Source organism: Amblyomma maculatum, chromosome 1 (genome assembly GCF_055883805.1).
Source record: "Amblyomma maculatum isolate TAMU_Amacu chromosome 1, ASM5588380v1, whole genome shotgun sequence".
Classification (NCBI taxonomy): Eukaryota; Metazoa; Arthropoda; class Arachnida; order Ixodida; family Ixodidae; genus Amblyomma; species Amblyomma maculatum.
Window position 1 is genome coordinate 258,072,121 of NC_139344.1, and position 25,996 is coordinate 258,098,116.

General features: G+C 40.4%; 1 protein-coding gene and 1 long non-coding RNA gene across 2 annotated transcripts in view; one reads left to right on the plus strand and one right to left on the minus strand.

Moving 5' to 3' along the window:
• The window catches only part of sls (sallimus), a 208,793-nt gene that overhangs the window by 147,573 nt on the left and 35,224 nt on the right, over positions 1 to 25,996 (plus strand). Inside the window, exons 109-121 of the mRNA XM_084590954.1 lie at positions 1,549 to 8,574; positions 8,651 to 8,683; positions 10,292 to 10,308; positions 11,099 to 11,168; positions 11,455 to 11,628; positions 15,473 to 15,645; positions 15,845 to 15,977; positions 19,017 to 19,195; positions 21,639 to 21,840; positions 22,020 to 22,075; positions 22,171 to 22,247; positions 22,957 to 23,126; positions 25,029 to 25,304. Coding sequence (XP_084447080.1) covers positions 1,549 to 8,574; positions 8,651 to 8,683; positions 10,292 to 10,308; positions 11,099 to 11,168; positions 11,455 to 11,628; positions 15,473 to 15,645; positions 15,845 to 15,977; positions 19,017 to 19,195; positions 21,639 to 21,840; positions 22,020 to 22,075; positions 22,171 to 22,247; positions 22,957 to 23,126; positions 25,029 to 25,304 — 8,586 coding nt within the window. The remainder of the gene's footprint in view (positions 1 to 1,548; positions 8,575 to 8,650; positions 8,684 to 10,291; positions 10,309 to 11,098; positions 11,169 to 11,454; positions 11,629 to 15,472; positions 15,646 to 15,844; positions 15,978 to 19,016; positions 19,196 to 21,638; positions 21,841 to 22,019; positions 22,076 to 22,170; positions 22,248 to 22,956; positions 23,127 to 25,028; positions 25,305 to 25,996) is intronic.
• The window catches only part of LOC146206307 (uncharacterized), a 60,129-nt gene continuing 47,262 nt past the window's right edge, over positions 13,130 to 25,996 (minus strand). The window contains exon 3 of the long non-coding RNA XR_014704427.1: positions 13,130 to 16,697. This is a non-coding gene — a long non-coding RNA (uncharacterized LOC146206307). The remainder of the gene's footprint in view (positions 16,698 to 25,996) is intronic.

The window sequence follows — 25,996 nt, forward strand, 5'->3', positions numbered from 1 at the left end:
ACTTATGCACCGAAACAATTAAAGAAGCTGCATACTATACCTAATAATGTACATGTAAAACCATGACAGAGACAGAAGATGTCCCAAAAAGAACCAGAAGAGAATTTTAAAAATGCTCTCGTCTTTTCCTATGAGTAGCACAAATGCACTTATTTAAAGGCTACTAACCAAGCGTAACTCAAACATCACTAATACGAGACGGTAGATAAACATACATGCTGAGCTGCATAAACAAGGTGTTTACCAAGCATATAACAGCCATGCAGTAACTAGTCTAGAAAAGAAAATATCCATTTGTGATAACTCACGCTTTCAGAACACCTCTAATCCTATTCAAAATTATTCTGAATTTCTGCAAAAAGCACACCTGGGGAGGAACCTCCCGAGCTGAATCCGTACGCTCAGAAAAGAAGAAGACATAACCTTCAAGGAGAAAGGTTATCCACTGAAATCTGGAGGCTCTCTTTTTCCTGCAGCCAAATCAAATTATCCCTTTGCTAGCATAAGAAACTGGCACTACTTTGGAAGACATCAATGCACAGAGCACATAACAGGTGTTCCATCTCTGTGTTAGACAGACAAAATAGTGACTGAAGAAAACTGTTTCTGGGATATTCACTACGCTCCTAAATTAAGTAAAATATTCACTCAAGTGAATGCTTTACCAATTGGTCGCATAATGAAATAGATATCTGCAGTAATGTTCAGATAACGAAAAATCAGATCCTGATGATTCCTGAACAATACCACAATATTAAATGCATATCAAATTATGTGCACTACCAAATATGTACTAAAGCAGCTCTTGCATAACATTAGATGTAAAAAAGGCATCAGGCTCAGCCAGATTGAGAAAGAACTTCAGTTTTAGAGACGGGTATGTAATGTATACAAGACCTAAAAAATGCTAGCTAAACATCTAACCTCATCAGAGATATTTACAGCAAATATGTTCACTGTAAGAAAGAATTGGCTAATGTGCATTTCTGAAAATATGCAATTTGTATAAACCCTATTTTTTAAAGCCTAATGCCAAAGCGCTTGGCTGAAACTCACATGCAGTTATATTGCACACTGCTCATTAATTATTTGTTATTTTACATGTTATATGGCTGCGTGCTGTGTGTGTAACAAATAATTTGAGACACATAGTTATGGTGTCTGCTAACTGTATTGCCAAACATAAGTGCACCAATTTTGCTTTCATGTAATAATACAACAGCAAAATAATGCAAGCAAGCAGCTTTCCAATTCATCATTTCAGCAGATAATGGTAAGTGGTTAATGCAACAAGGTGTGAGTGTTATTTACTGCTTGCTCTGGCCTCTGATGTAGCAGTGTGGGCCTGCATGCACTTGCACCATGCCTTGAAAGAAATAAGTATGGCACGATTTGAGCAACATAACCCTTTGGTGTAAGCATGCTACGAAACATAATTTTGCCAACTTACTGTATGCATCTTTTACACATACCTTCAAGTAAACTACAAAAAAAAAAACCTGTGCAATAAAGGCAAACAAATCTTATTCTTATGTTGCACCTCTGCAGAAAAACCTGACAAGGAAGAGCTACCAGCAACTCAGGATATAGTAGTCTCCACTGAAGAAGAGGCACCAGAAGAGGCACCAAAATTAGAGGAAAGGCCACAAGAAGTCACAGTGGAAGAGGCCAAGCCAGAAGAGAAGGCACCAGAAGAAGCAAAGCTTAAAATAAAAAAGAAACCCAAAAAGCCCAAGGTCACAGATGAAGTGCCCGAGGAAACAGTGATTCTCAAGAGACCTGAAGAAAAACCTGAAGAACTCCCAAAGGAAGTAACAGAAGAGGTCACAGTTCCCTTAGAAGAAAAGACAGAACAAGTACCAAAACTAGAGGAAATGCCACAAGAAGTCACAGTAGAAGAGGCCAAGGAAGAAGAGAAGGCACCAGAAGAAGCAAAGCTTAAAATCAAAAAGAAACCCAAAAAGCCCAAGATCACAGATGAAGTGCCCGAGGAAACAGTGATTCTCAAGAAACCTGAAGAAAAACCTGAAGAACTCCCAAAGGAAGTAACAGAAGAGGTCACAGTTCCCCTAGAAGAAAAGCCAGAAGAGGCACCAAAACTAGAGGAAATGCCACAAGAACTCTTAGTGGAAGAGGCCAAGTCAGAAGAGAAGGCACCAGAAGAAGCAAAGCTTAAAATCAAAAAGAAACCCAAAAAGCCAAAGATCACGGATGAAGTACCCGAAGAAACAGTGATTCTCAAGAAACCTGAAGAAAAACCTGAAGAGCTCCCAAAGGAAGTAACAGAAGAGGTCACAGTTCCAATAGAAGAAAAGACAGAAGCGGTGCCAAAACTAGAGGAAATGCCACAAGAAGTCACAGTGGAAGAGGACAAGCCAGAAGAGAAGGCACCGGAAGAAGCTAAGCTTAAAATCAAAAAGAAACCCAAAAAGCCCAAGATTACGGATGAAGTACCCGAGGAAACAGTGATTCTCAAGAAACCTGAAGAAAAACCTGAAGAACTCCCAAAAGAAGTAACAGAAGAGGTCACAGTTCCCCTAGAAGAAAAGCCAGAAGAGGCACCAAAACTGGAGGAAATGCCACAAGAGGTCACAGTGCAAGAGGCCAAGCCAGAAGAGAAGGCACCAGAAGAAGCAAAGCTTAAAATCAAAAAGAAACCCAAAAAGCCCAAGATCACGGATGAAGTGCCCGAGGAAACAGTCATTCTCAAGAAACCTGAAGAACAACCTGAAGAATTCCCAAAAGAAGTAACAGAAGAGGTAACAGTTCCCCAAGAAGAAAAGCCAGAAGAGGCACCAAAACTAGAGGAAATGCCACAAGAAGTCACAGTGGAAGAGGACAAGCCAGAAGAGAAGGCACCGGAAGAAGCAAAGCTTAAAATCAAAAAGAAACCCAAAAAGCCCAAGATTACGGATGAAGTACCCGAGGAAACAGTGATTCTCAAGAAACCTGAAGAAAAACCTGAAGAACTCCCAAAAGAAGTAACAGAAGAGGTCACAGTTCCCCTAGAAGAAAAGCCAGAAGAGGCACCAAAACTGGAGGAAATGCCACAAGAAGTCACAGTGCAAGAGGCCAAGCCAGAAGAGAAGGCACCAGAAGAAGCAAAGCTTAAAATCAAAAAGAAACCCAAAAAGCCCAAGATCACAGATGAAGTGCCCGAGGAAACAGTCATTCTCAAGAAGCCTGAAGAAAAACCTGAAGAACTCCCGAAAGAAGTAACACAAGAGGTCACAGTTCCCCTAGAAGAAAAGCCAGAAGAGGCACCAAAACTAGAGGAAATGCCACAAGAACTCTTAGTGGAAGAGGCCAAGTCAGAAGAGAGGAAGGAAGTTCTTGAGGAAGAGGGCAAACTGACCATCAAAAAGAAACCCAAAAAATCAAAGCTCAAGGAAGAGGCTTCAGAGGAGGCAGTAACATTACAGAAACCAGAAGAGAAACAAGAAGAAAGCCCAAAAGAAATCACTGAGGATGTCACAGTAACAATAGAAGAAAAACCGAAAGAAGCTCCAAAGCCTGAGGAAGCACCAGAGGAACTGATAGTTGAAGAAAAACCCAAACCGGAAGAGAAGAAAGAAGTTGCTGAAGAAGAGGCCAAACTGACCATCAAAAAGAAACCCAAGAAACCAAAGCTCAAGGAGGAGGCTCCAGAGGAGACAGAAACATTAAAGAAATCAGAAGAGAAACCTGAAGAACGCCCAGAAGAGATCACTGAGGATGTTACAGTGACATTAGAAGAAAAGCCAAAAGAAGCTCCAAAGCCCGAGGAAGCACCAGAAGAACTGACACTTGAGGAAAAACCAAAACCAGAAGAAAAGAAAGAAATTGTTGAAGAAGAGGCCAAACTGACCATCAAAAAGAAACCCAAAAAACCAAAGCTCAAGGAGGAGGCTCCAGAGGAGACAGTAACATTAAAGAAACCAGAAGAGAAACCTGAAGAACGCCCAGAGGAAATCACTGAGGATGTCACAGTAACATTAGAAGAAAAACCGAAAGAAGCTCCAAAGCCTGAGGAAGCACCAGAGGAACCGGCAGTTGAAGAAAAACCCAAACCAGAAGAAAAGAAAGACGTTGAAGAAGAGGCCAAACTGGCCATAAAAAAGAAACCCAAAAAACCAAAGCTCAAGGAGGAAGCTCCAGAGGAGACAGTAACATTAAAGAAACCAGAAGAGAAACCTGAAGAACGCCCAGAAGAAATCACTGAGGATGTCACAGTAACATTAGAAGAAAAACCGAAAGAAGCTCCAAAGCCTGAAGAAGCACCAGAGGAACTGACAGTTGAAGAAAAACCCAAACCGGAAGAGAAGAAAGAAGTTGCTGAAGAAGAGGCCAAACTGACCATCAAAAAGAAACCCAAGAAACCAAAGCTCAAGGAGGAGGCTCCAGAGGAGACAGTAACATTAAAGAAACCAGAAGAGAAACCTGAAGAACGCCCAGAAGAAATCACTGAGGATGTCACAGTAACATTAGAAGAAAAACCGAAAGAAGCTCCAAAGCCTGAGGAAGCACCAGAGGAACTGACAGTTGAAGAGAAACCCAAACCAGAAGAAAAAAAAGATGTTGCTGAAGAAGAGGCCAAACTGACCATCAAAAAGAAACCCAAAAAACCAAAGCTCAAGGAGGAGGCTCCAGAGGAGACAGTAACATTAAAGAAACCAGAAGAGAAACCTGAAGAACGCCCAGAAGAAATCACTGAGGATGTCACAGTAACATTAGAAGAAAAACCGAAAGAAGCTCCAAAGCCTGAGGAAGCACCAGAGGAACTGACAGTTGAAGAAAAACCCAAACCAGAAGAAAAGAAAGAAGTTGTTGAAGAAGAGGCCAAACTGAGCATCAAAAAGAAACCCAAGAAACCAAAGCTCAAAGAGGAGGCTCCAGAGGAGACAGTAACATTAAAGAAACCAGAAGAAAAACCTGAAGAACACCCAGAAAAAATCCCCGAGGATGTCACAGTAACATTAGAAGAAAAACCGAAAGAAGCTCCAAAGCCTGAGGAAGCACCAGAGGAACTGACAGTTGAAGAAAAACCCAAACCAGAAGAAAAGAAAGAACTTGTTGAAGAAGAGGCCAAACTGACTATAAAAAAGAAACCCAAAAAACCAAAGCTCAAGGAGGAGGCTCCAGAGGAGACGATAACATTAAAGAAACCAGAAGAGAAACCTGAAGAACGCCCAGAAGAAATCACTGAGGATGTCACAGTAACATTAGAAGAAAAACCAAAAGAAGCTCCAAAGCCTGAGGAAGCACCAGAAGAACTGACAGTTGAAGAAAAACCCAAACCAGAAGAAAAGAAAGAAGTTGTTGAAGAAGAGGCCAAACTGACCATAAAAAAGAAACCCAAAAAACCAAAGCTCAAGGAGGAGGCTCCGGAGGAGACAGTAACATTAAAGAAACCAGAAGAGAAACCTGAAGAACGCCCAGAAGAAATCACTGAGGATGTCACAGTAACATTAGAAGAAAAACCGAAAGAAGCTCCAAAGCCTGAGGAAGCACCAGAGGCACTGACAATTGAAGAAAAACCAAAACCAGAAGAAAAGAAAGAGGTTGTTGAAGAAGAGGCCAAACTGACCATAAAAAAGAAACCCAAAAAACCAAACCTCGAGGAGGAGGCTCCAGAAGAGACAGTAACATTAAAGAAACCAGAAGAAAAACCTGAAGAACGCCCAGAAGAAATCACTGAGGATGTCACAGTAACATTAGAAGAAAAACCGAAAGAAGCTCCAAAGCCTGAGGAAGCACCAGAGAAACTGACCGTTGAAGAAAAACCCAAACCAGAAGAAAAGAAAGAAGTTGCTGAAGAAGAGGCTGAACTGACCATCAAAAAGAAACCTAAAAAACCAAAGCTCAAGGAGGAGGCTCCAGAGGAGACGATAACACTAAAGAAACCAGAAGAGAAACCTAAAGAACGCCCAGAAGAAATCACTGAGGATGTCACAGTAACATTAGAAGAAAAACCAAAAGAAGCTCCAAAGCCTGAGGAAGCACCAGAGGAACTGACAGTTGAAGAAAAACCCAAACCAGAAGAAAAGAAAGAAGTTGTTGAAGAAGAGGCCAAACTGACCATAAAAAAGAAACCCAAAAAACCAAAGCTCAAGGAGGAGGCTCCAGAGGAGACAGTAACATTAAAGAAACCAGAAGAGAAACCTGAAGAACACCCAGAAGAAATCACTGAGGATGTCACAGTAACATTAGAAGAAAAACCGAAAGAAGCTCCAAAGCCTGAGGAAGCACCAGAGGCACTGACAATTGAAGAAACACCAAAACCAGAAGAAAAGAAAGAAGTTGTTGAAGAAGAGGCCAAACTGACCATAAAAAAGAAACCCAAAATACCAAAGCTCAAGGAAGAGGCTCCAGAGGAGACAGTAACATTAAAAAAACCAGAAGAGAAACCTGAAGAACGCCCAGAGGAAATCACTGAGGATGTCACATTAACATTAGAAGAAAAACCAAAAGAAGCTCCAAAGCCTGAGGAAGCACCAGAGGCACTGACAATTGAAGAAAAACCCAAACCAGAAGAAAAGAAAGAAGTTGTTGAAGAAGAGGCCAAACTGACCATAAAAAAGAAACCCAAAAAACCAAAGCTCAAGGAAGAGGCTCCAGAGGAGACAGTAACATTAAAGAAACCAGAAGAGAAACCTGAAGAACGCCCAGAAGAAATCACTGAGGATGTCACAGTAACACTAGAAGAAAAACCGAAAGAAGCTCCAAAGCCTGAGGAAGCACCAGAGGAACTGACAGTTGAAGAAAAACCCAAACCAGAAGAAAAGAAAGAAGTTGTTGAAGAAGAGGCCAAACTGACTATAAAAAAGAAACCCAAAAAACCAAAGCTCAAGGAAGAGGCTCCAGAGGAGACAGTAACATTAAAGAAACCAGAAGAGAAACCTGAAGAACTTCCAGAAGAAATCACTGAGGATGTCACAGTAACACTAGAAGAAAAGCCGAAAGAAGCTCCAAAGCCTGAGGAAGCACCAGAGGAACTGACAGTTGAAGAAAAACCCAAACCAGAAGAAAAGAAAGAAGTTGTTGAAGAGGCCAAACTGACCATAAAAAAGAAACCCAAAAAACCAAAGCTCAAGGAAGAGGCTCCAGAGGAGACAGTAACATTAAAGAAACCAGAAGAGAAACCTGAAGAACGCCCAGAAGAAATCACTGAGGATGTCACAGTAACATTAGCAGAAAAACCGAAAGGAGCTCCAAAGCCGGAGGAAGCACCTGAGGAACTGACAGTTGAAGAAAAACCCAAACCAGAAGAAAAGAAAGAAGTTGTTGAAGAAGAGGCCAAACTGACCATAAAAAAGAAACCCAAAAAACCAAAGCTCAAGGAGGAGGCTCCAGAGGAGACAGTAACATTAAAGAAACCAGAAGAGAAACCTGAAGAACACCCAGAAGAAATCACTGAGGATGTCACAGTAACACTAGAAGAAAAACCGAAAGAAGCTCCAAAGCCGGAGGAAGCACCTGAGGAACTGACAGTTGAAGAAAAACCCAAACCAGAAGAAAAGAAAGAAGTTGTTGAAGAAGAGGCCAAACTGACTATAAAAAAGAAACCCAAAAAACCAAAGCTTAAGGAAGAGGCTCCAGAGGAGACGATAACATTAAAGAAACCAGAAGAGAAACCTGAAGAACGCCCAGAAGAAATCACTGAGGATATCACTGTGACACTAGAAGAAAAACAAAAGGATGCTCTAAAGCCTGAGGAAGTATCTGAGGAATTAACTATAGAAGAAAAACCAAAACCAATACAAAAAGAAGTGGTTGAAGAAGAAGCAAAACTTACCATCAGAAAGCGACCTAAAAAGCCAGAACTCAAGGAAGAGGCACCACAAGAGATTGTAACATTAAAGAAACCCGAGGAAAGTCCAGAAGAAATCAGCGAGGATGTCACTATGACACTAGAAGAAAAACCAAAAGAAGGGCCAAAGCCCGAGGAAATATCGGATGAATTGACTGTAGAAGAAAAACCCAAGCCAGAAGATAAGAGGGAAGTTGTGGAGGAAGAGGCCAAATTGACCATCAGAAAGAAACTCAAGAAACCTAAACTCAAGGAGGAGGCTCCAGAGGAGACAGTAACATTAAAGAAACCCGACGAGAAGCCTGAAGAACGTCCTGAAGAAATCAGTGAGGATATCACTGTGACATTAGAAGAAAAACCAAAAGAGACTCCAAAGCCTGAGGAAGTATCTGAGGAATTAACTATAGAAGAAAAACCAAAACCAGTACAAAGAGACGTGGTTGAAGAGGAAGCAAAACTTACTATTAAGAAGCCTAAAAAGCCTGAAGATTTTCAGGAAGTAACTGAAGAAATCCCGACAGTTATATTAAAGAAAAGGGTTTCTAAGCCTGATGACCTTGATGATATTAGTCAAAAATTCACTCTCCTTCTTCGGAAAGACTCTGTGGCAAAACAATATGATGAAGTTGAGGAAATGTTTGAGCTGAAAGTGCCTCAAAAAGTTGTTAAAGATGATACTGGTATTATTTTAAAACGAAAGGATGAGCAACAAATTGAACAAGAAGATACCCTTCTACTTGACCTTGCTTCCAAAGAAAAAGAACAGGTTGTCTCCGAAGCTTCCGGTAAGCCTGTTTTTTTTTCAAGTTTAAGATTCCTATATAAATATTCACATCTATTTAATTGTTTTTTTTTTTTCAGATGAATTCAAGATTGTCCTTCAACAACCACAGGGTAAGTATACATAAGTATCCCTTGTTACACATGGAATTTGGAACCTCTTCACAAATTATATGCACACAAAGTAATCCACACAATGTTTTCACTATGCCTGCAAGCTATATGATTTGTGTCTCTGGCACCAACCATGAATGAAGGCTTCTGGCAGCTCTCGCAGGGCGTGCTTCGCTGCTGAAGGAGAAGAAATCAACTGTACCATATCTGAACTGAGTTATTGTTACGCTTATAGTGTACCAGCAACAGAATTAGACCTTTTATAAAGCTCCTCTGTTGGAATGTGTTATATATCAAATTACAGATACATCAAGCTATTTTACAATCCCCTTCTAGTTTGATATATTTAGGATCAACTGTACTCATTCTGCCAGCCTGCGAGAGGTGAACCTATGAACAATAATGTAGTTTCTTCAAAATATCACTTGAAAATTGAACAGAAAAATGCCACTTTCAGGCAAGGGCCCCACACCCTGCATAACTTAAAAAAAGAAAAGAAAGAACGTCTGTTCTTTGCCCACATATTTGCAGCATTTACAGAACAAAAGGAGTGCTGAGTAACATTATATCCTGCGGTATCACCATATTTGTTGAGAAGTTAAGAAATTACCTTAAATATCATATATTATCCAGAAAGCAACACTAATATAGCTTCTTCAGATGAAGACATACCATACTAAACCAAGGGACAGCCCATACACATTAAATAAAGCAAGTCAAGTGAAAAGAAGGGATCAGTTAACTTTTAGCAAGCAACCAAAAATCAGCTGCAACAAAATGAGAAAAGACACTGAGACACACATTGCTCCCTGTCAATAAAACATTTAAATCCTCACAGCCTCAGTATCATGTACGCCTTTCAGTGCCTGTTATGCACAATGTCAGGCGTAGAAAAGTATCTGGCAGGAAGCTCAATATGCAAGTTGGTCACGAAGCTTGCTGTTGTCAGACCCATTTAGTCCCATGACACCTCGGCAACTCTTGGAACTTTTGGGTGCCACAAGCTCTACACTTCATCTACCTATGCCACAGTGCTGTCTTGTCATAAAGGCTTTTCAAGTTCTTGTGAGCTACTGCTACTGCATTCCACTCAGTTAGCCTAGATTCGCAAACACTGGCTTCAAATATAGCTCCATTCAGCTCATGTAAACAGGCGCAAGTTTCTTGTCGAGCCAGCCAACACATACTTGCCCATGCTCTGCATTCAAAGCCCACAAGCATTGTGGACGTTCCCAATTTTGTGGCTCGGAACACGCACTGGTGAGAAGCGCACGCAATGAGAAGCGCATATAAAATTCACTATGCCCATTCTGAAAGCACATCATGTCTGGAAGCATAAACTCCTCAAGGCAGGTTATCATTTAGTGTTTTGGGAAAATGGAAAAATATGACAGAAATTAGAGTGAACTACCTTTTGGGGTTGGGTCTTCATAGAGGACACTACAGCATATCCAACATGATTTACATCAGCTATTTGGAAATGTTTATTTTTAATAGAAGTAAGAAGTAGTCATTGAAAGAGCAGTAGTCCTCCTCTTCCCCATTTTATTGCTGCGGAGCATGTTCATTATTTCAGTATCTAAGCATGTTTTCTTTTGTCTCCCACAGGTGAAGAAGAGGAGATTGTAAGTCTGAATAATATTGCTGTTTTGTAATTTGCACTTCTCTGCTTGAACAACACAGTTCACAAGCATTCACAAATATCCAGCACTCAGGTTTATTTCTTTGATACAAAAGCACCCCGAGTTCAAAACTAGAATATAAAATACTATTAATAATTTCAATCAAAGCACTAATGTTTCTTTCTGTAACACAGAAGAAAAATATAGCCCAGCTATGCCATGAAAATTCAAAGTGATAAGGTGAACTGTGCTCAGTGTACTTAAATTTTGCAGACTAGTTTTGACCAGTTTTATTTGTTTGCAAAGACAATAAGAGAATGGAATGTTATGCTGCTAAATGTACTCATTTTACAATACTTCATTAATTTGTTATCTGTCACAAAGGTGTGGATAGTACTTTAAAAGGCAGGTAACAAATAAAAAGATAATAACAAAATTAATAACTCACTGGCATCTGCAAGTGCGCAGCCATACAGTTACAAAAAAAAGCTATAGAATTGATAAAAAAAAGAAGAAAAAGAGAAACAAAAACCCGGACCAAGATGAATTTTTCTTTAACTATGAAGTTTCCAAGTATACCCTCCCTTTGTAGCCATGTGGCTGTGCTCAGATGGATGCCAATGAGTAATCTCTCCCTCACTTTACTTCACCTTGGGCATTTGCCCTAAATCTTGGACTAATAAATAAAAAAATGGGTTTCCTTAAATAGCTACACTTCCATTTTTAAATGTGAAACAGACATAAAACATACAGGAGCGGTAAAATTAAACTTCAATCTGGCTTTTTTCTGCAGGAAATAGTCGAGTATGTGGCAATCACAACTTACATCACAGAGGAAGAAGATGGTTTGGACCTTGAAGAAGGTAACACCTTTTAATTTGTAGCACAGACCACCCTCTTTCTATGTTCTGCTAGTTGATCCCGAAGCAACAATATCATGCTAAGTATCAGCTAGTAATGTAAGAAGATGCTTAATATTTTTCTGACAACTGTGAACTACATGAATATTAAATTCATCTGGTGATGAAAGGGCTGTTTATGCTCAATAAAATGTTAACAAATATTTAGGAACACTGTACTATATGCTATGAAGCAGTGGATACAAAAATAAGTAAGATGGTGTCCAATCTAATCTTACTTTCTTTTCAGGCGAGCATGTTATTTTGATGGAGCGCAAAACTGAGGAACGGTGGCTTGTCCAAAAAACCATCACAAAAGAAAAAGGAGTTGTTCCAAAGTCTATTTTGCAAGACATTGAATCATATAACCGTCTTTTGGACCAAGTACTAGAAGAAAAGATCAGCAAAATACCAGCATTTGGGAGTAAGTACTGTTTTGTTATTCTTGCTTTCTTTTGCAACATATTTACAAGCTTCATAAACTGTATTATAAACATTATTTTAGAGCTTTGTAAAATTTGCACATAACACAAGGAGGGCAAGCATATACTGATGCACGGACCTGATCAGAAACAAATTTACTGATACTCCAAAAACACTGAGTTAACTTGTGTTGATGCTCTTCTTATGAACCAACCAGCCCAACCTTTTTTTGTTTATTGCCCTCACATGGCACTGCATGACTATAAATAATGCTATCAACATTTTTTTTTTTTCATCTCTGCCTTTTTTTTTTTTTTTGTCCCTTAACATTTTCATAGTGTTCACATTGTTATGCAATGATGACTGCTTCACTAGCTGGGCGGTGGGGTCAACAATAAAGTCCTTCACAACACCAGGAACATATAAGGAAACAATCCGGGCATGTAGGGAAAGGTGTAGAAGGCACGCACTTCCACATGACAGACCATGCCGAGAGCAAGCCACTACACTTAGGCGCCTATAAACAAACACGTATCTAAACAGGGCACTATACCACAAGATATGGTCAACATAATACAAAAGATTGGCAGAGGCTTAGCTTGGTTAAGCCCGGTAGGTTGCGAAAACATCCTTAGCAGTAGGTGGCATCGTAGTCATGCGCACCGCTGTCTCTCACGGACGGCGCGAGTCGGTCGCCGCTTTGTACAGCTGTATAATGTGACAACACTTGTGGCGCTCCTGGCGGAGAGAGTGGGAGTTAGGCCGCAGTTCATGCGCACCGCCGTCTCTTACGGACGGCGCGAGTTGGTCGCCCAGCCTTGAGGCGTGATGTCATAACACCTGTGGCGCTCCTGGCGGAGAGAGCGGGAGTTAGGCCACCGTTCATGCGCACCGCCATCTCTCACGGACGGCGCGAGTTGGTCCCCCAGCTTTGAGGCGTGATGTCCCACAGAGGTCATGCGAAAGATCATTTCATGTGCACCGCCGTCGCACTGCAAAGGCTTGAAAGTGAAAGTAGTATTGCTTTCGCAATAAAAACAAACGTGTCTGGTGTGGCGACATCGCTACATTATACTACACAGCATGTCATCCATTTTGCGCTGAACGAACTCTGAATACTAGAGATATTTTGCATTTTGCCACCATATGAAAGAAATCAGAAACCATTATTTCTATTTAGATGGGAAACGAAAGGGTAGTAGTGAGTCAGACAAGACCGATAGGTCAGAGTCATCTGATAGGAAATATATGTCACTTTCTCTGAAAAAATATTTATAACCTTCAAAATTGCGTAAAAGCGGTACTTGTAGCAACACCACTAGGTGGATGCAGGCACGAGTGTCGAATCTTTCTACATGTCACCAGAGTACAAAAAGTTCAGAACCCAAGCTTTCAGTGGCAATAATGCTATGTTGTGCTTGCTAGATAGTCAGTGAAGCACTAATTTTTTCTCATTTTAGCCACTGAATTGGCTACTTTTTGCAAGCAGTAAGCATGATTAATTTTCAAAGTGTTCTTTTTTTTTTTTTTTAGTATGCACTTTTAGTATCACAATGTGTGTGCATGATCTTGCTTGTTTTTGAACTGTGGAAAGGCAAATGTGCTTCGAGATCTACTGGAAAATACCTGAGAAGTACCACATGCGTGCACCAAAACTATTTGGCTCAATAAAGAAAAAGCTTCCCAGAGTGAGCCATGTAGTATGTGAGGTACCAACATGCAATGCAAAGAGGAAAATGTTCGAGATGAAGTGTTTTTACATGCATTCCCTGTGGCCAGCTATAGATGGCAGGTGGCACACTACAGCTGAGCAGAACAAACTACAATTCCTTGCTTATAAAATACAGAAAGCAATTCACCGGCACAGAAGTCACAACGATTGCCTGCAATCATATATACTGCATAGTTAGGGGACAAACATGCAATAACCGCCAGCACAGCGTGCTGCTTGGTGACTTTTGCCCTCAGAAACAGTGTTGAGAGAGATTGCTGCTTGTGTGCTTTTGAAGATCCCTCAAGGACTCCATCCACACCTCATGACAACACACATTGCATTTGCTCTGTCCCTCTGCTACTGCGCTTGACAACTTGTTTTTTCGCATCCATAAAGAATAGCTGCAACGAGACACAGCACATGACAGCACATGAGCACACGACACAGCGGCGACTGCAGAAAGCGTTCACCTTGCCCCATGTGACAGCAGACTCAAGTGTTCGCAGAACTGGAGGGTAGTTTCTGTTCCTAGCCACACTCCCAGTTATTCCTGGACAGCTTCAGTGCAAAGGCATCACCGAATGATGTAGAAGGGTTGCGAGTGCACTTTTGCAATTTTCTTAGCAACAAAGCCACTTTTCTGGACAGAAAAAATGTTGGTAGTGTTTCCAACGAATGATATATCCATGTTGCTTAGTTCGATATTTCCCTTTAGAGTCCCTTTAACAGGTAAACTAGCAAAAAACAAGAAGGGCATATTTTTTTTTAACCGATACACTAATTAGTGAAACTGAATGTTGGGAAGTATGGAAAGATGAAATAAAAGTTCTAGACTATTAGATTATATGCCTATTAACATAGCCTGTGAAGCAATACCACAGTTGTTAAGGTGTCTTTTTCAAGTGCTACAGAAGAACAACTTGTAACTGAACACATTCCTTGCATTATGGGTCACAGGTGGGATGTGCCATTTATTCATGCTGTGTGGCCAGGAATATTGGGTGGCATGATGAAACTGTAGAACAGATTTTGTTGTGGGGTCCAAGAAGAAGAGCACAATAAAATCTGTCCAACCTTTTTACTAAAAGGCCCAGTATTCATGGCCAAACAACGTGAATAACTATGTGACATACTCATCGTTCATTTTGGTAATTACTGCTAACGTAACACTCTCTCAAAAGGTGTTACGGAGACGAAAAAGGTGCAAAATTTGCACATTCTCTAGTCTAAGCACCTGATTTAGCAGCTATGCTTCTCGGCTGAAATTGTTGTTCTCATGGGGCCAGGCTCACTCTGCTGCAGTCTAACACCGGCCAAGGCTTTCCACACACTACATTCGCACAAAAAAGCCACTGACCTAGGTATGCCTAGTGTCCTTCAACATGTAGTAATCACAATTTTTTGCACAATAACCCTAAAAGTTTATTGTGTAAAAGCTTGTGCCCGCTAGCCTTCTCTGGAAGAAGTCAGCAGATCAGGCCTCACCAACTACAACGTGATTCTGCAAGAAAACCAAACAAGATCTATGACCTGTCATGTCAAAAGCACCGAATGTGATCAGCAATTTGAAATTAGAGTTGACAATAAACGTATGAAACTTTATGATAGGTGGTGCATTTGCCTAGTACAGTCAGTGACAAGAAAAAATATTTTTATCAATAAACGGTTTCTGAACTGAGCCACCAGTATTCAATGGAAGCACTAAGCAGATCTTACCCCACCCGCTAAGCATTCTGATTCCATAAGAAAAGCAAACAAGATTTGCACAAGATTTGCACACTGTCATAACAAAAGCACCAAGCATGATCAAAAGTATGGCATTAGAGTTGACGTCAAATGTTGAAGCTTTACCACATGTAACAGACAGCACATTACCCTAGAACCCTAAATAGTAGGATGGCTCAAAGGTTGGCACTGAGAAAAAATATTTCTATCAATAAAAGGCCGATTCTGATTTCTGAAGTGAAATGAACATTCTACATCGAGATATTTTACTTCCATTAATTTCTTAAGTATGGGTATATATGGATTAGGAAATTATTTTGATAATTGTTCTCGATGTAAAAAAACAAGCAAACAGAACAAGAAATTGAAACTAAAATTGCTCGAAATATCTTTTGTTTCTCCAAAGAACTGCGTCCAGGAGAAAAATTTACTGCACCCAAATTCCTTGAGAAGCCTGAGCCAACGGAGGTTGAAAAAGGACAGCCAGCAACATTTAAATGCAAAGTACAAGGCAATCCACGACCGTATGTCACATGGTTCAAGCAGACGCGGATAATAAAATCAACAACAGAATTTGAGGTGAGTGCATGCACGTCTTCATAACAAAAAACCTGAGAGATGCTTTAATGGCAGATACTTCAATACAATTGGTCAGCAAAGTAACACACCGTTTTTATTGCAGAACACTGGAACACTTTCTTTTTGGTTTGCACGTGTCACTAGCAGCTCATTAAGTCATAACTAGAGCAGCACTAATTGTCAACTGTGTCTGTTGCAGATTTATTATGATGAGGACAATGTGAGCACTCTTGTCATCAATGAAGTCTTTCCTGAGGATGCAGGAACCTACACAGTGGTGGCAAAGAACCCAGCAGGTTTTGCATCATGCTCGGCTGACTTAACTGTGCAAGGTGAGTGAACTCAAGCCCTTACATCTAAAACATTTAAACAGCATAAGCAAGTTTACATCCACACAAATATTTCACATACTATCACACAGCTAATAGAATGTCTACAAATCAGTATATGTAAAATGTACATGTATTATACTTTAAAGAATGAACATGTACCCATGCAGTGCTGCAGTTTGCAAAGAGCACACGGCTAGACATTATGCAGCTACACCTGACCACAATATCAGTCGCCTATCAGTTGCCAACCGAAACTTCGGGCCCGATTTTTCGGGCATGCTCAATTATTCGGACTTTTTGGTGGCACCGCGACATGCTCCACAAAACTAATATATATGAGCACCCAAAATTTTGAGCTGATTTTAACTGATTGCCGATTTTTCGAACCTCATTCGCATTTGCCGCGACACTGCTGCCAATAGGCAAGACTCCATTTAATATGTATAGTGAAACGTCATTCGTTCAGGCTTCAACGGGGGTAGAAAATATGATCAAATAAAGCAAATTCAAGCTAGAAAGCATATTAGAAGAAGGGGCTCTTTATGCAGAACAACGCGCAGTAGCAGTGGTGACGGCCCCACTGCATTTTGAAGATGACGAATATGCGGTGAACCATCCTGAAACCATGGGGAATCTGCAATGGCAGGATCTAAGCCCGTGAGTTCGCCCACGATGTGCCAACGCCAGTGCAGTCCGGTTGCTGCCCATTGTCTGTGTACACTGTGTGGCAAGATAGTCAAGCATCAGAATGCACACACAGCTGCTGACCCCTTCCTCCACCATAGTGGCAATCGGAAGTTTATGTAAAGTGATGTTTTTCCCTAAAATTTTCTAGACTGAGGATTTTTCGAATGCTTTCGCGGTTCCTAGCATGTCCAAAAATCGGTCGTCGACTGCATAGCATGGCCTATTGATCACAGACGTTATGAAGTTGTGCAAAAAAAAAACGTGGTAACAAACCAGTACACTTCCTCATTTGGCCCACCAACTGCCTGGCAAGGCAGAAGCATTTTTCTGCATGGCAGCAGAGACTTGTGAGGAACAGGATAAAGCATAAAAAAATAAACCAAAATGACCATGAAATTGTTTTCAATGAATGAACAACTAGTCATCCGTTTCATATTTTTCCTATCATTCATTCATGACAGCAGAGGCTTTTGCGGAACAGGACAAAACATATGAGAAAACCAAGACGACCATTTTACATCTGGAATAGTTTAAAAGGTTACTTGTGAATGAACGACTAGCAATTAGGTTTAGTTTTCTGTCTGTCCATCATTCATCAGCAGCCACCTTTACGAGTACTGCAGATGTAAAATGGTCATTTTGATTTTCTATGTTTCTTCCTGTTCCTCACAAATCTCTGCTGTCATGAGAAAAAATGCGTTTGCATTTTCAGGCATCCATAATAACAGTGCACTACTGGATGGCACAAACGAGTAGAGGAGAGGACACAACAGTGCTGACTGTCAACTAAACTTTATTAGGAAGCCAGTAGGCTTTTATACCCACTGGTAACCAGGAAGGAAAATACACACACAAAAAAAAAGACAAAAAAGATACATGGAAAAAGCCAGTCGCCAGCAGCACGTGTAAGATTTCACACTCGAGGTACTTGTTTTCTTTTGAGGATAATGACACTGAGACTGCACTAATACAATCCTCCTGCAATCTTGCAATCATATGAGCCTCTATTCTCTCCCTCGTTAGAGCGTCACGGTCTTTCCCGATGACTGTGCAATCAGAGTACGTAGGTTCACAAGTTCCGCTGTCATTACTGTCTCGTTTGCAGTCCCTGCAATGTTTGCCTACATGGCCAGTAGCCACACGCACAACATTATCGCAGTGTGCTTTTAGTCTTTGATTAAGACAGTGAACAGTTTAACCGATGTCCTTCTTTCCGCAAGACACGTGCAGAGAATAGATTATGCCTTCCTGACATGTAACAAAATAATCCCCGTGCCTAATCGAACACCTGCGTGGTTCGCGGTTCTCTCCATTGACTTTGCTGCATATGCTAGCAAGTTTTTTAGGCACTGAAAAGACGAACATCAATACCCGCCTGGTTTCCAATTTTTCTAAGTTTGTGCGACACCTGATGAAGATGTGGCATGACAACAACCTTCCTTTTTTCTGCTTGCCTATCGGAATTGCTAGTGTTCCGAGATTTTAGGCAGTTTTTCTGCTTTATAGCCACTGAAGTCAGAACTTCAGATGGGTAACCAGGCGAGTATGATTGAGAACAGCAAGAAAGAGTAGCCTGAAATTTTTTTTTTCTCGCTGAAAACCTATAAACTTGACTGGCCGTTTTGTGCAATAATATGAGACAGGGACATGGCAGAAGCATGTCACAAAATACTTGAAACAGACCTTAGCGTTCTGTGTATTTATGATCGTTTTAGAATAAAAAGTTCCGACAAAATAATCACATTCCTCCAAAACCAACTCGCCCAACATATTGTTTTGTGGGATTTCCAGGCAGCTGATGGGCTAAACGAGGAAGTGTACTATGAGATGTAATGCTTTTGCAGAACTTTATAACATATAGGCAGTGTGTGAGGCATACATTGTAAAGAGAGAGCTCCGGATTAATTTTGACCACCTGAGCTTCTTCCACCTGCACCAAAGTCTCAAAACAGGACCACTTTCATATTTCTGCACTATCAAAATGTCACCTTCACAGCAGGAACTTAACTCACTACCTTGGCCTTAATACCCAAATGCCATAGCCACTGAACCATCACAGTGGGTGAATACTTTACTGCTACCACAGTGCACATAAAAATGGCCCACACTGCTTACCACATTCAAAATTGCTCTAACTGTATAAAACACAATGACTGCACTAAGTGGAAGGCATGCACAATAAATACAAACTCATAGATCATACAGTGGGAAAAATGAAGGGCTATGCAGAAATAAACCTACATTTGTCTATTCTCTCAGTACTACTACAAAGACACAACAAAGCAATAACAAGCAAAAGAACTTTCTAGTGGTTTTCTCTCAAATGATGTGTCATTTTGCATCCTTTTTCAGAATTCATCAGTGAGCAGACTATCTCCAGGCGCACAGTGTCTAGATCATCATCATTGTTGGACATTTTAATAGACGGAGTTCCTCCAGTCTTTTCAGCGCCTTTGCGGCCTCATTTGAGGGTTGACGAAGGAAGTACATTGACTCTAGTCATAAAAGTCACTGGAACACCCGAGCCAGAGGTAAGCTTTTCTAAAATGTCCACTAGCTTCAAAATAACTGTTGGGCGCCTCAGAGTTGCATGTGTAATCATGTTTAGTTTTGCTTTTTGCTGTTTACGTTGTTCTTTATATTAATCTGTTTTCTGTAATGCGCTGCAATGCCAGAAACACAAACCAGTCGGTCATACGGTGCCCTGGATTTCTGGTCGGGATGGCTGGGCAAGAGTTTGCACTAATCTCCGAGCACAAGTTCACGGTTTAAGCTACCAATACTTTTGTTTTTTCACAGTGCTTGTGAGGAACTATGTACTACAAATTGGATTCCAAGAGAAGAAAAGCGTAGTATGGGCGGGTAGATGAGGTTAATAAGTTTGCAGGATTCAAGTGGATGAAGCTAGCACAGAATCGGATTAACTGAAGTAATATAGGACAGGCCTTCATCCTGTCGTGGGTATAGTCAGGCTGATGATGATGATGATGTACAAATCCCCAAAATGCTCAGCTTAACACAGGTCATCGTAAAAAGGAAGCCCACTGAATATGTTTTCTACCTTTTCTAAATCTTAACTAAATGTCAGAACTCATTTGTTCTTCAATATTCGAGAGTCCAACATATTTGTGTGCACAATTAGAGTTCTGCAATTTGCTTAACAAACAGGAGCATGAGAAGACTGAACAGGCGCCTGCCATTTCTCCTGCTGACATTTCCAAAACCATCACTGCCTGAAAGAACATAAATAACTAATAAATAGCGCTTACGTTTTTAGGGCATGACATCTCAAGAAATCATACCTTTACAAAGAGCTTTTTCTCTATAACTAAAGCACTGCATAGGAAAGCTAACTTCTCCTGACTCAATTTCATACTACTGCATTTGCGATCGCTCTGAATATCACTAACAAAATTTTTATTGATTCTGTTCCAGTGCCTGTGTTCGTCTCACCTTTCTGCATCCTGTGTGTGGTTTTGCGCTTTACCTTGTGTTGTGTCCAGAAACTTTTTCAGCATAGTATGGTGCCATTTTTAATAATATTTCATTTATCTCCACCATTAATAAACCAAGAAAGAAAGAGGGTGTAATGGGAGGAAGGGTAGAACAGTTGGCGAGGGAAATCCATCAATAATAGTCCTATATAACTCTTTCGTTACCGCGAGAAAGTGGCCATTTTTAATGGGTCTCAGAAATTTTTTTTTTTTTTTGACAGTACAACTAATACTACAGCACATGTTGCTGCATACAAAATTGCACATAATGGAATGCTCTTTCCAAAAACATAAGTTACAAAGCAAAACATTTATTAGGGAACACACAAAAAATCAGAACATTGCCATTTTTGTGGCAAGTTGATAAAAATAAGATAGAAAAGATGCAATATCCACAGACGCGTTATTATTAAAGAAAATTTAGAATATACAAATTGAAGATTAATGACCCAGGAACACTGCGTAAAAAAATAAACTATCTGTACAGCGCCGTTCTTCAGCTACATAAAAAGCCTAGAGGTGGAAACAGTCTCATTTCTCGTGCAATTCGGTAAAGCAGTTCCTGATCTTCTAAAGGCACCAAACCAAAACTGCAGCAAACTGGCTGTAAAGGCCAAATATACATATTGGACATGCGGCGGACCTTCAGGAATGCGTTTTCGTGGAATAAAACCACCCGGACTCAGAGTCAAAGCTCACTAGTGAATCGCTGGTGCCATTTTTGGGTAATTATCACCTCTCAACACCATCAGATAACAAAGCAGACAATATGACTTGATATTTGACTTGCTGGAAGTCTTTTGATTACAAAACTTCGATGCTAATGCTGTATTACCACGAGTGGCAGGTTTTGTTTTTTTTTCAACTGCGGTCGCCGTGCCCTCTTTTGCAACAAAATATGCACATTAGTTTGTCAAAAAAGAGCATAAAAAATCGGAACGTGGCCACAGCGGGAAAATTTAAACTGGTTCTACAAGTGGAGTGTCTAGACTAACCCCTGGGTGAAGCTAGGTGCACGAGAAATGATTCCAACATGTCTAAATCTGCGATTTAAAGTTCCCATCACCGGTGATCAATTTGAATAGGTGTGGTAACGAAAGAGATAAGATGCATATAGTTGCCTCATCTAGTGACCACAGTCAGCAAGCTGCTGCGCTACAGCTTAAATTACTGAACCATTTTATAATTATGCTATGTTGTCTACTGAAGACAAAGCTCATTACATGCTGTGACTACCCCTTTCCTCACAAAAAATGTAATCGTTAGAGTAAACATTTCAGATTCTATTGTGTCGTGATGGGCAAATGTGACTGGTACCACATTTTACAGGCTGCACAGAGACAGTAGCACAATATGTTTAACAAACCACAATTATATTTGAAGTTTTCCTTTGCAGCTCAATATAACCATTGCTGCACTTGAGGAAAAATGCCCTCACATTAAAGCTGTCCCCACAATTTTTGTTTTTGCTGCACTCTAGGTAACACTCAAGTTGAACGACAAGCCTCTGAATGAAAAGGATGACAAGAGATTTTCAGTTGTGAAAACACAAGAAGATCATAATTTTATCAATGTCACATTTGTCTTAAAAGATGTGAAACCAAGTGATGAGGGCACATATGATGTCACAGCTGAAAACTGCGAAGGGAGTGTGACTAGCCAGATTGATGTTGAAGTCATTGGTAAGTTGTTACCCAACTGTACTTATGCAATTAATCCTTTTTAGCATGTTTGACCTAAGTGGTCACGTTCCATGTTCATTTTCTTCAAGTAGGATATTATTTACTTCAAGCATTGTGATCAAGTATATTAATAACTAGAGTAATTACAGTTTAAAACACTGCATTTTGGTTACTTATAGAAAAACCCAAAGAGCGACAAGAGCCACCAAAATTCACCCAGACATTCAGTGATACGGTGAGTAAGGTGCACCATGCATGCAGAAAAAAGCACAAGGCCCAAAAATTTTCAACCAAAATATTCATGTACGCCTCCCGTTCAAACCATTTCAGGTTGTCACCGAAGAAGAAACAGTGCGATTGATTGTGAAGTACACTGGAAAGCCACCACCTTCCATAGTGTGGTACAGGTACGCCTTCTAATTGTTCAGGTTATTGTTCTAGAATACTGAAAAAGCGCCTCCCTCTGACACGCCACAATTACCTGAAAAATGGAGGGGGGCACTTTTCCTGTACAACACCGAAAGTCAAGATGGCAATGACAAAATTTTCCCACCACAAAAAAAAAAATTGACCGCAGTGAACATGGATCTAAAATTATTTTTTAATTCCTGATTGGGCCTATTGGGCATAGAAGTGTGTGCTACGCTGCCACCACCGATGCAAGCTGATCGGCGCATGCCACCGACTTCCACTCGATGTGCTATTCAAATATGTTAGTGATTGTCTTAAGTCACTTCGGCGCCAGCTCCCGCAGCGATCTGCTCCTCTGGTCGCGCGCATCGCATGTTTCACGCACGGTGGTCATCCGCACCAGCTACCAGCCTTTGGGCACGTGCATATTCGGGCGAGCCAGCACCATGCGAGTGCCGTTTTAGTTTGCAATGCTTTTTTACAGCCGAGATTGGATTGGATTCTTGGACTGGATGTGGCTGGGCAGTGTTGCCTGGGTGAGATGCATGCTAGGGATAGGGAGCGGGAAGGTGCAGTGCAGGAAGCAGGAAGGGGGGGGGGGGGGGGGGCACGATTGGCAGCTCTTATTCTAAATTTTATGGTAATCTTTGGAATTGACAAGCCTGATTTGATTGATTTTAATCCCCAACGATACTTGCATTTCAGAGATGACAAGCCAATACCGAAAGACAGCACTAAAATCATAACACGAGAAGATGAATCAACATCCACCCTCGAAATACCAAGGTCTGAGGTGGCCGACACTGCAAACTACACTTGCACTGCTTCTAACCCAGCAGGCAAAGTCACACACACTGCAAAAGTGACTGTACAAGGTAACCATCATTTTAGAAATATTCAAAGAATATGTATTTCATGCTAGGTCTAAAAAAAATTGAATTACAGAAATAAGGAGGAAAATAAAATGCAACTGTGAAGCACTGGCATCACAAAAGATGCGCTGGGTGCTTAAAACTTAATCCAAATTTTTTGTGAAAGGTTGCTCACACCTGCTGACAAAGCCACTAAAGGCACTTTATTGTTATCAATATCAATATTGTTGTCAATAATAATATTGTTGTCACACGATCAGGCATTACACAGAAACTTATTGGTTGTACCAAAAACCCTTAGGAAGAAACATCTCTTATCTATATTCCTGAGTTAAGAAGCAATACAAAATACTAGCACTTAATATATTTGTCCCTTGAGATCTACAGGTGCTTAATGGAGGATGCAGGGCTAAAATCATAACTTTCACCAAAAAAAAAAAAGTTTCTAAATTTTTGATGTTTTGGATTATGCATGTATTAAAGGAACTTCTCACCAAGTTTAGTTGTCATCTGCGCTGTGGAAAAATTAAAATTAATTTTTTTGCGAAATGGGGTACACTCACCACCGAAAGCAACTATGAACGCTGATTTCAAGAGGCAGCCGCATAGCGGGCAAGAAGCTGGACGCGGAGTGTATCCCCAAGTTAGAATGCATAGTTATCGCGCTCTCTAACAGAAACGGGCCTGCTATCGAGAGTACAGTGGACAGCTAAAAAGAAAAACAGAAAGAGAAGGCAAATTTTGGGCCATGGCAACTACGGATTGGCTTGATAAGCCAAAATAGAAGCTCGGATTGACTAAAATGCAGCACGTAACCTTCAAACGCTGTTTTCGCATCACTGGGAGCTTGGCTAACCAAAATTCTAGACAAGCTGGAGATAGAATAAAGAGACTAGACGAAGAGGCCTGCTCAGCAAGCAACCAAGGAAAGCATTTTACGAGCGCGGACAAGGGTGTTGGACAGCTGTAAAGCTGGAAACAACAGAGACAACTCGAAGCAATCGCCATAGAGTGGTGTCGTGTTCAAAAAGACGGAACTAGTTATGCACCAGAACACTTTGATTTATACATTTAGGCCATAAATTTGAACAGCATGCTCTGAAATCTTTGAACTCATTTTTGCTCAGTCTGCCCTTTTTGCCAGAGCACAGCTGTCAGGAAAACTACCATATCCAAACTCTTTCGCCGAAGGCTGCTTTCAATGTGTTTTATCGACTAAAATTAATTTTGTTGAGAACAAGATAAGGTGCTTTTTGGATTGCTAATTACTCTCTAAGAAATAAAAGTATCAAATATGTGACATATAATGACAACAGAAAAAGCTAAGTTTGTTTTTAAAGTGCTCAGATTTTTACAAAAGTGTCATAAAGAGCCCGGAATTGGCCTTATCCTGCACAACAAACTGCCTAGTTATCTAAGCAAACGGTTAATACATATTCACGATTTTTTAAATGGAAGTTTTCCTAAGCTGACACTCTTAGCCGCTCATTATGACAGCTACACCTTTTTTTTTCTGTTTGTGCTAAGGGTGATAAAACTTATAATATATTCTAATCAGAGGAAGATAAGCGATCCCTGAAAGTTTTATCAAAATTGGTGCAACAGTTAGAAAGCTGACCCTTTAGCCTCGCATCTCCCTTCAACGGAGGCCTTCAGATTGGTGAAATTACATATGCATAACTGAAATTCACTTGTGTCACAATGTGACCCGTGCAGCCAGGTATTCCACCTTGTAATGCAAGCAGCATATGAAATAACAGTGAGAGGTACACAGACATTTTTCTTTTGTACAATGTTTATGAGCATTTGCCAGAAAATTGCTTTGTTTTACTCTGGCATTTCAATTCATGGAAGTAAATGGTTTTTAAGTTGACTGAAATAATGTTTTACATGCCTACCTTCCAGAACCGAACTTAGAATTTGTAGAGAAACTCCAAGATGTGGAAGTAAAAGAAAACCATGTGGCCATGTTCGTCACTAAAACAAATAGGCCGGTTGACCATGTTACTTGGTGCAAAGATGGAGAGCCAATCAAGCTTGATGAACCCAACGATAAATATCAAGCAATTTCTGAAGGCTCCTATCAGAAGCTGGTGATCAAGAATTCTAGTATTAAGGACGAAGGTGAATACACATGTGTTCTAGGAGACCAGGAGACATCAGCAGATTTGGTGGTCATTGGTGAGTGAGAATGCAGTTCACAATTCATTTTGCATTTCTGTGTATTCTGCACCTTTTTTAATCGAAAATGAAAAGGCATCAAATGCTATGGAGAACAATTTAGTTTACATTCACCATGAATTCATAAGTATATGGTCATATTTACATACGCAGACAATAAACAAACACTCACTTTACCTGCATTTCAAAATAAGCTTTCATGTATATTGACATCTGCTTGGATTGTGATTTCAATACAGCCACAATGTAAAAAGTCTTGGTAGCCGTTATGTTGTTGTTTCATACTGCCTGTATTTTTTTTCTTCAGTATTTCCCTTTAATTTTAACATTAAGCATTCGTGCAAAGGCCTAATGTCAACTGTTGTACTAATGACTATATTGAAGCATAGTATGCTCACCGTAACATTCATGCTAGCTAATGGTTTGTACCCAGATATTAAAGGGATGCTTAGGACCAATTGAAATTGACTTGTATTAATAAACTGCCACACTTTAATGACAAAGACATTACTTTCCCTGAAAACCAAACTTTTATTATGAAAGCTAAAAAAATGAAAGGCATCACCACTACTGGCCCTTGTGCCACATAGCCAGGAAACTATGGTGTGTCAAGACAGTTCTTTGTATATCAATCCAAAGCCCTATTCACTCCCACATAGCAATCATGGAGACCCTTTACCCTCGACATAACA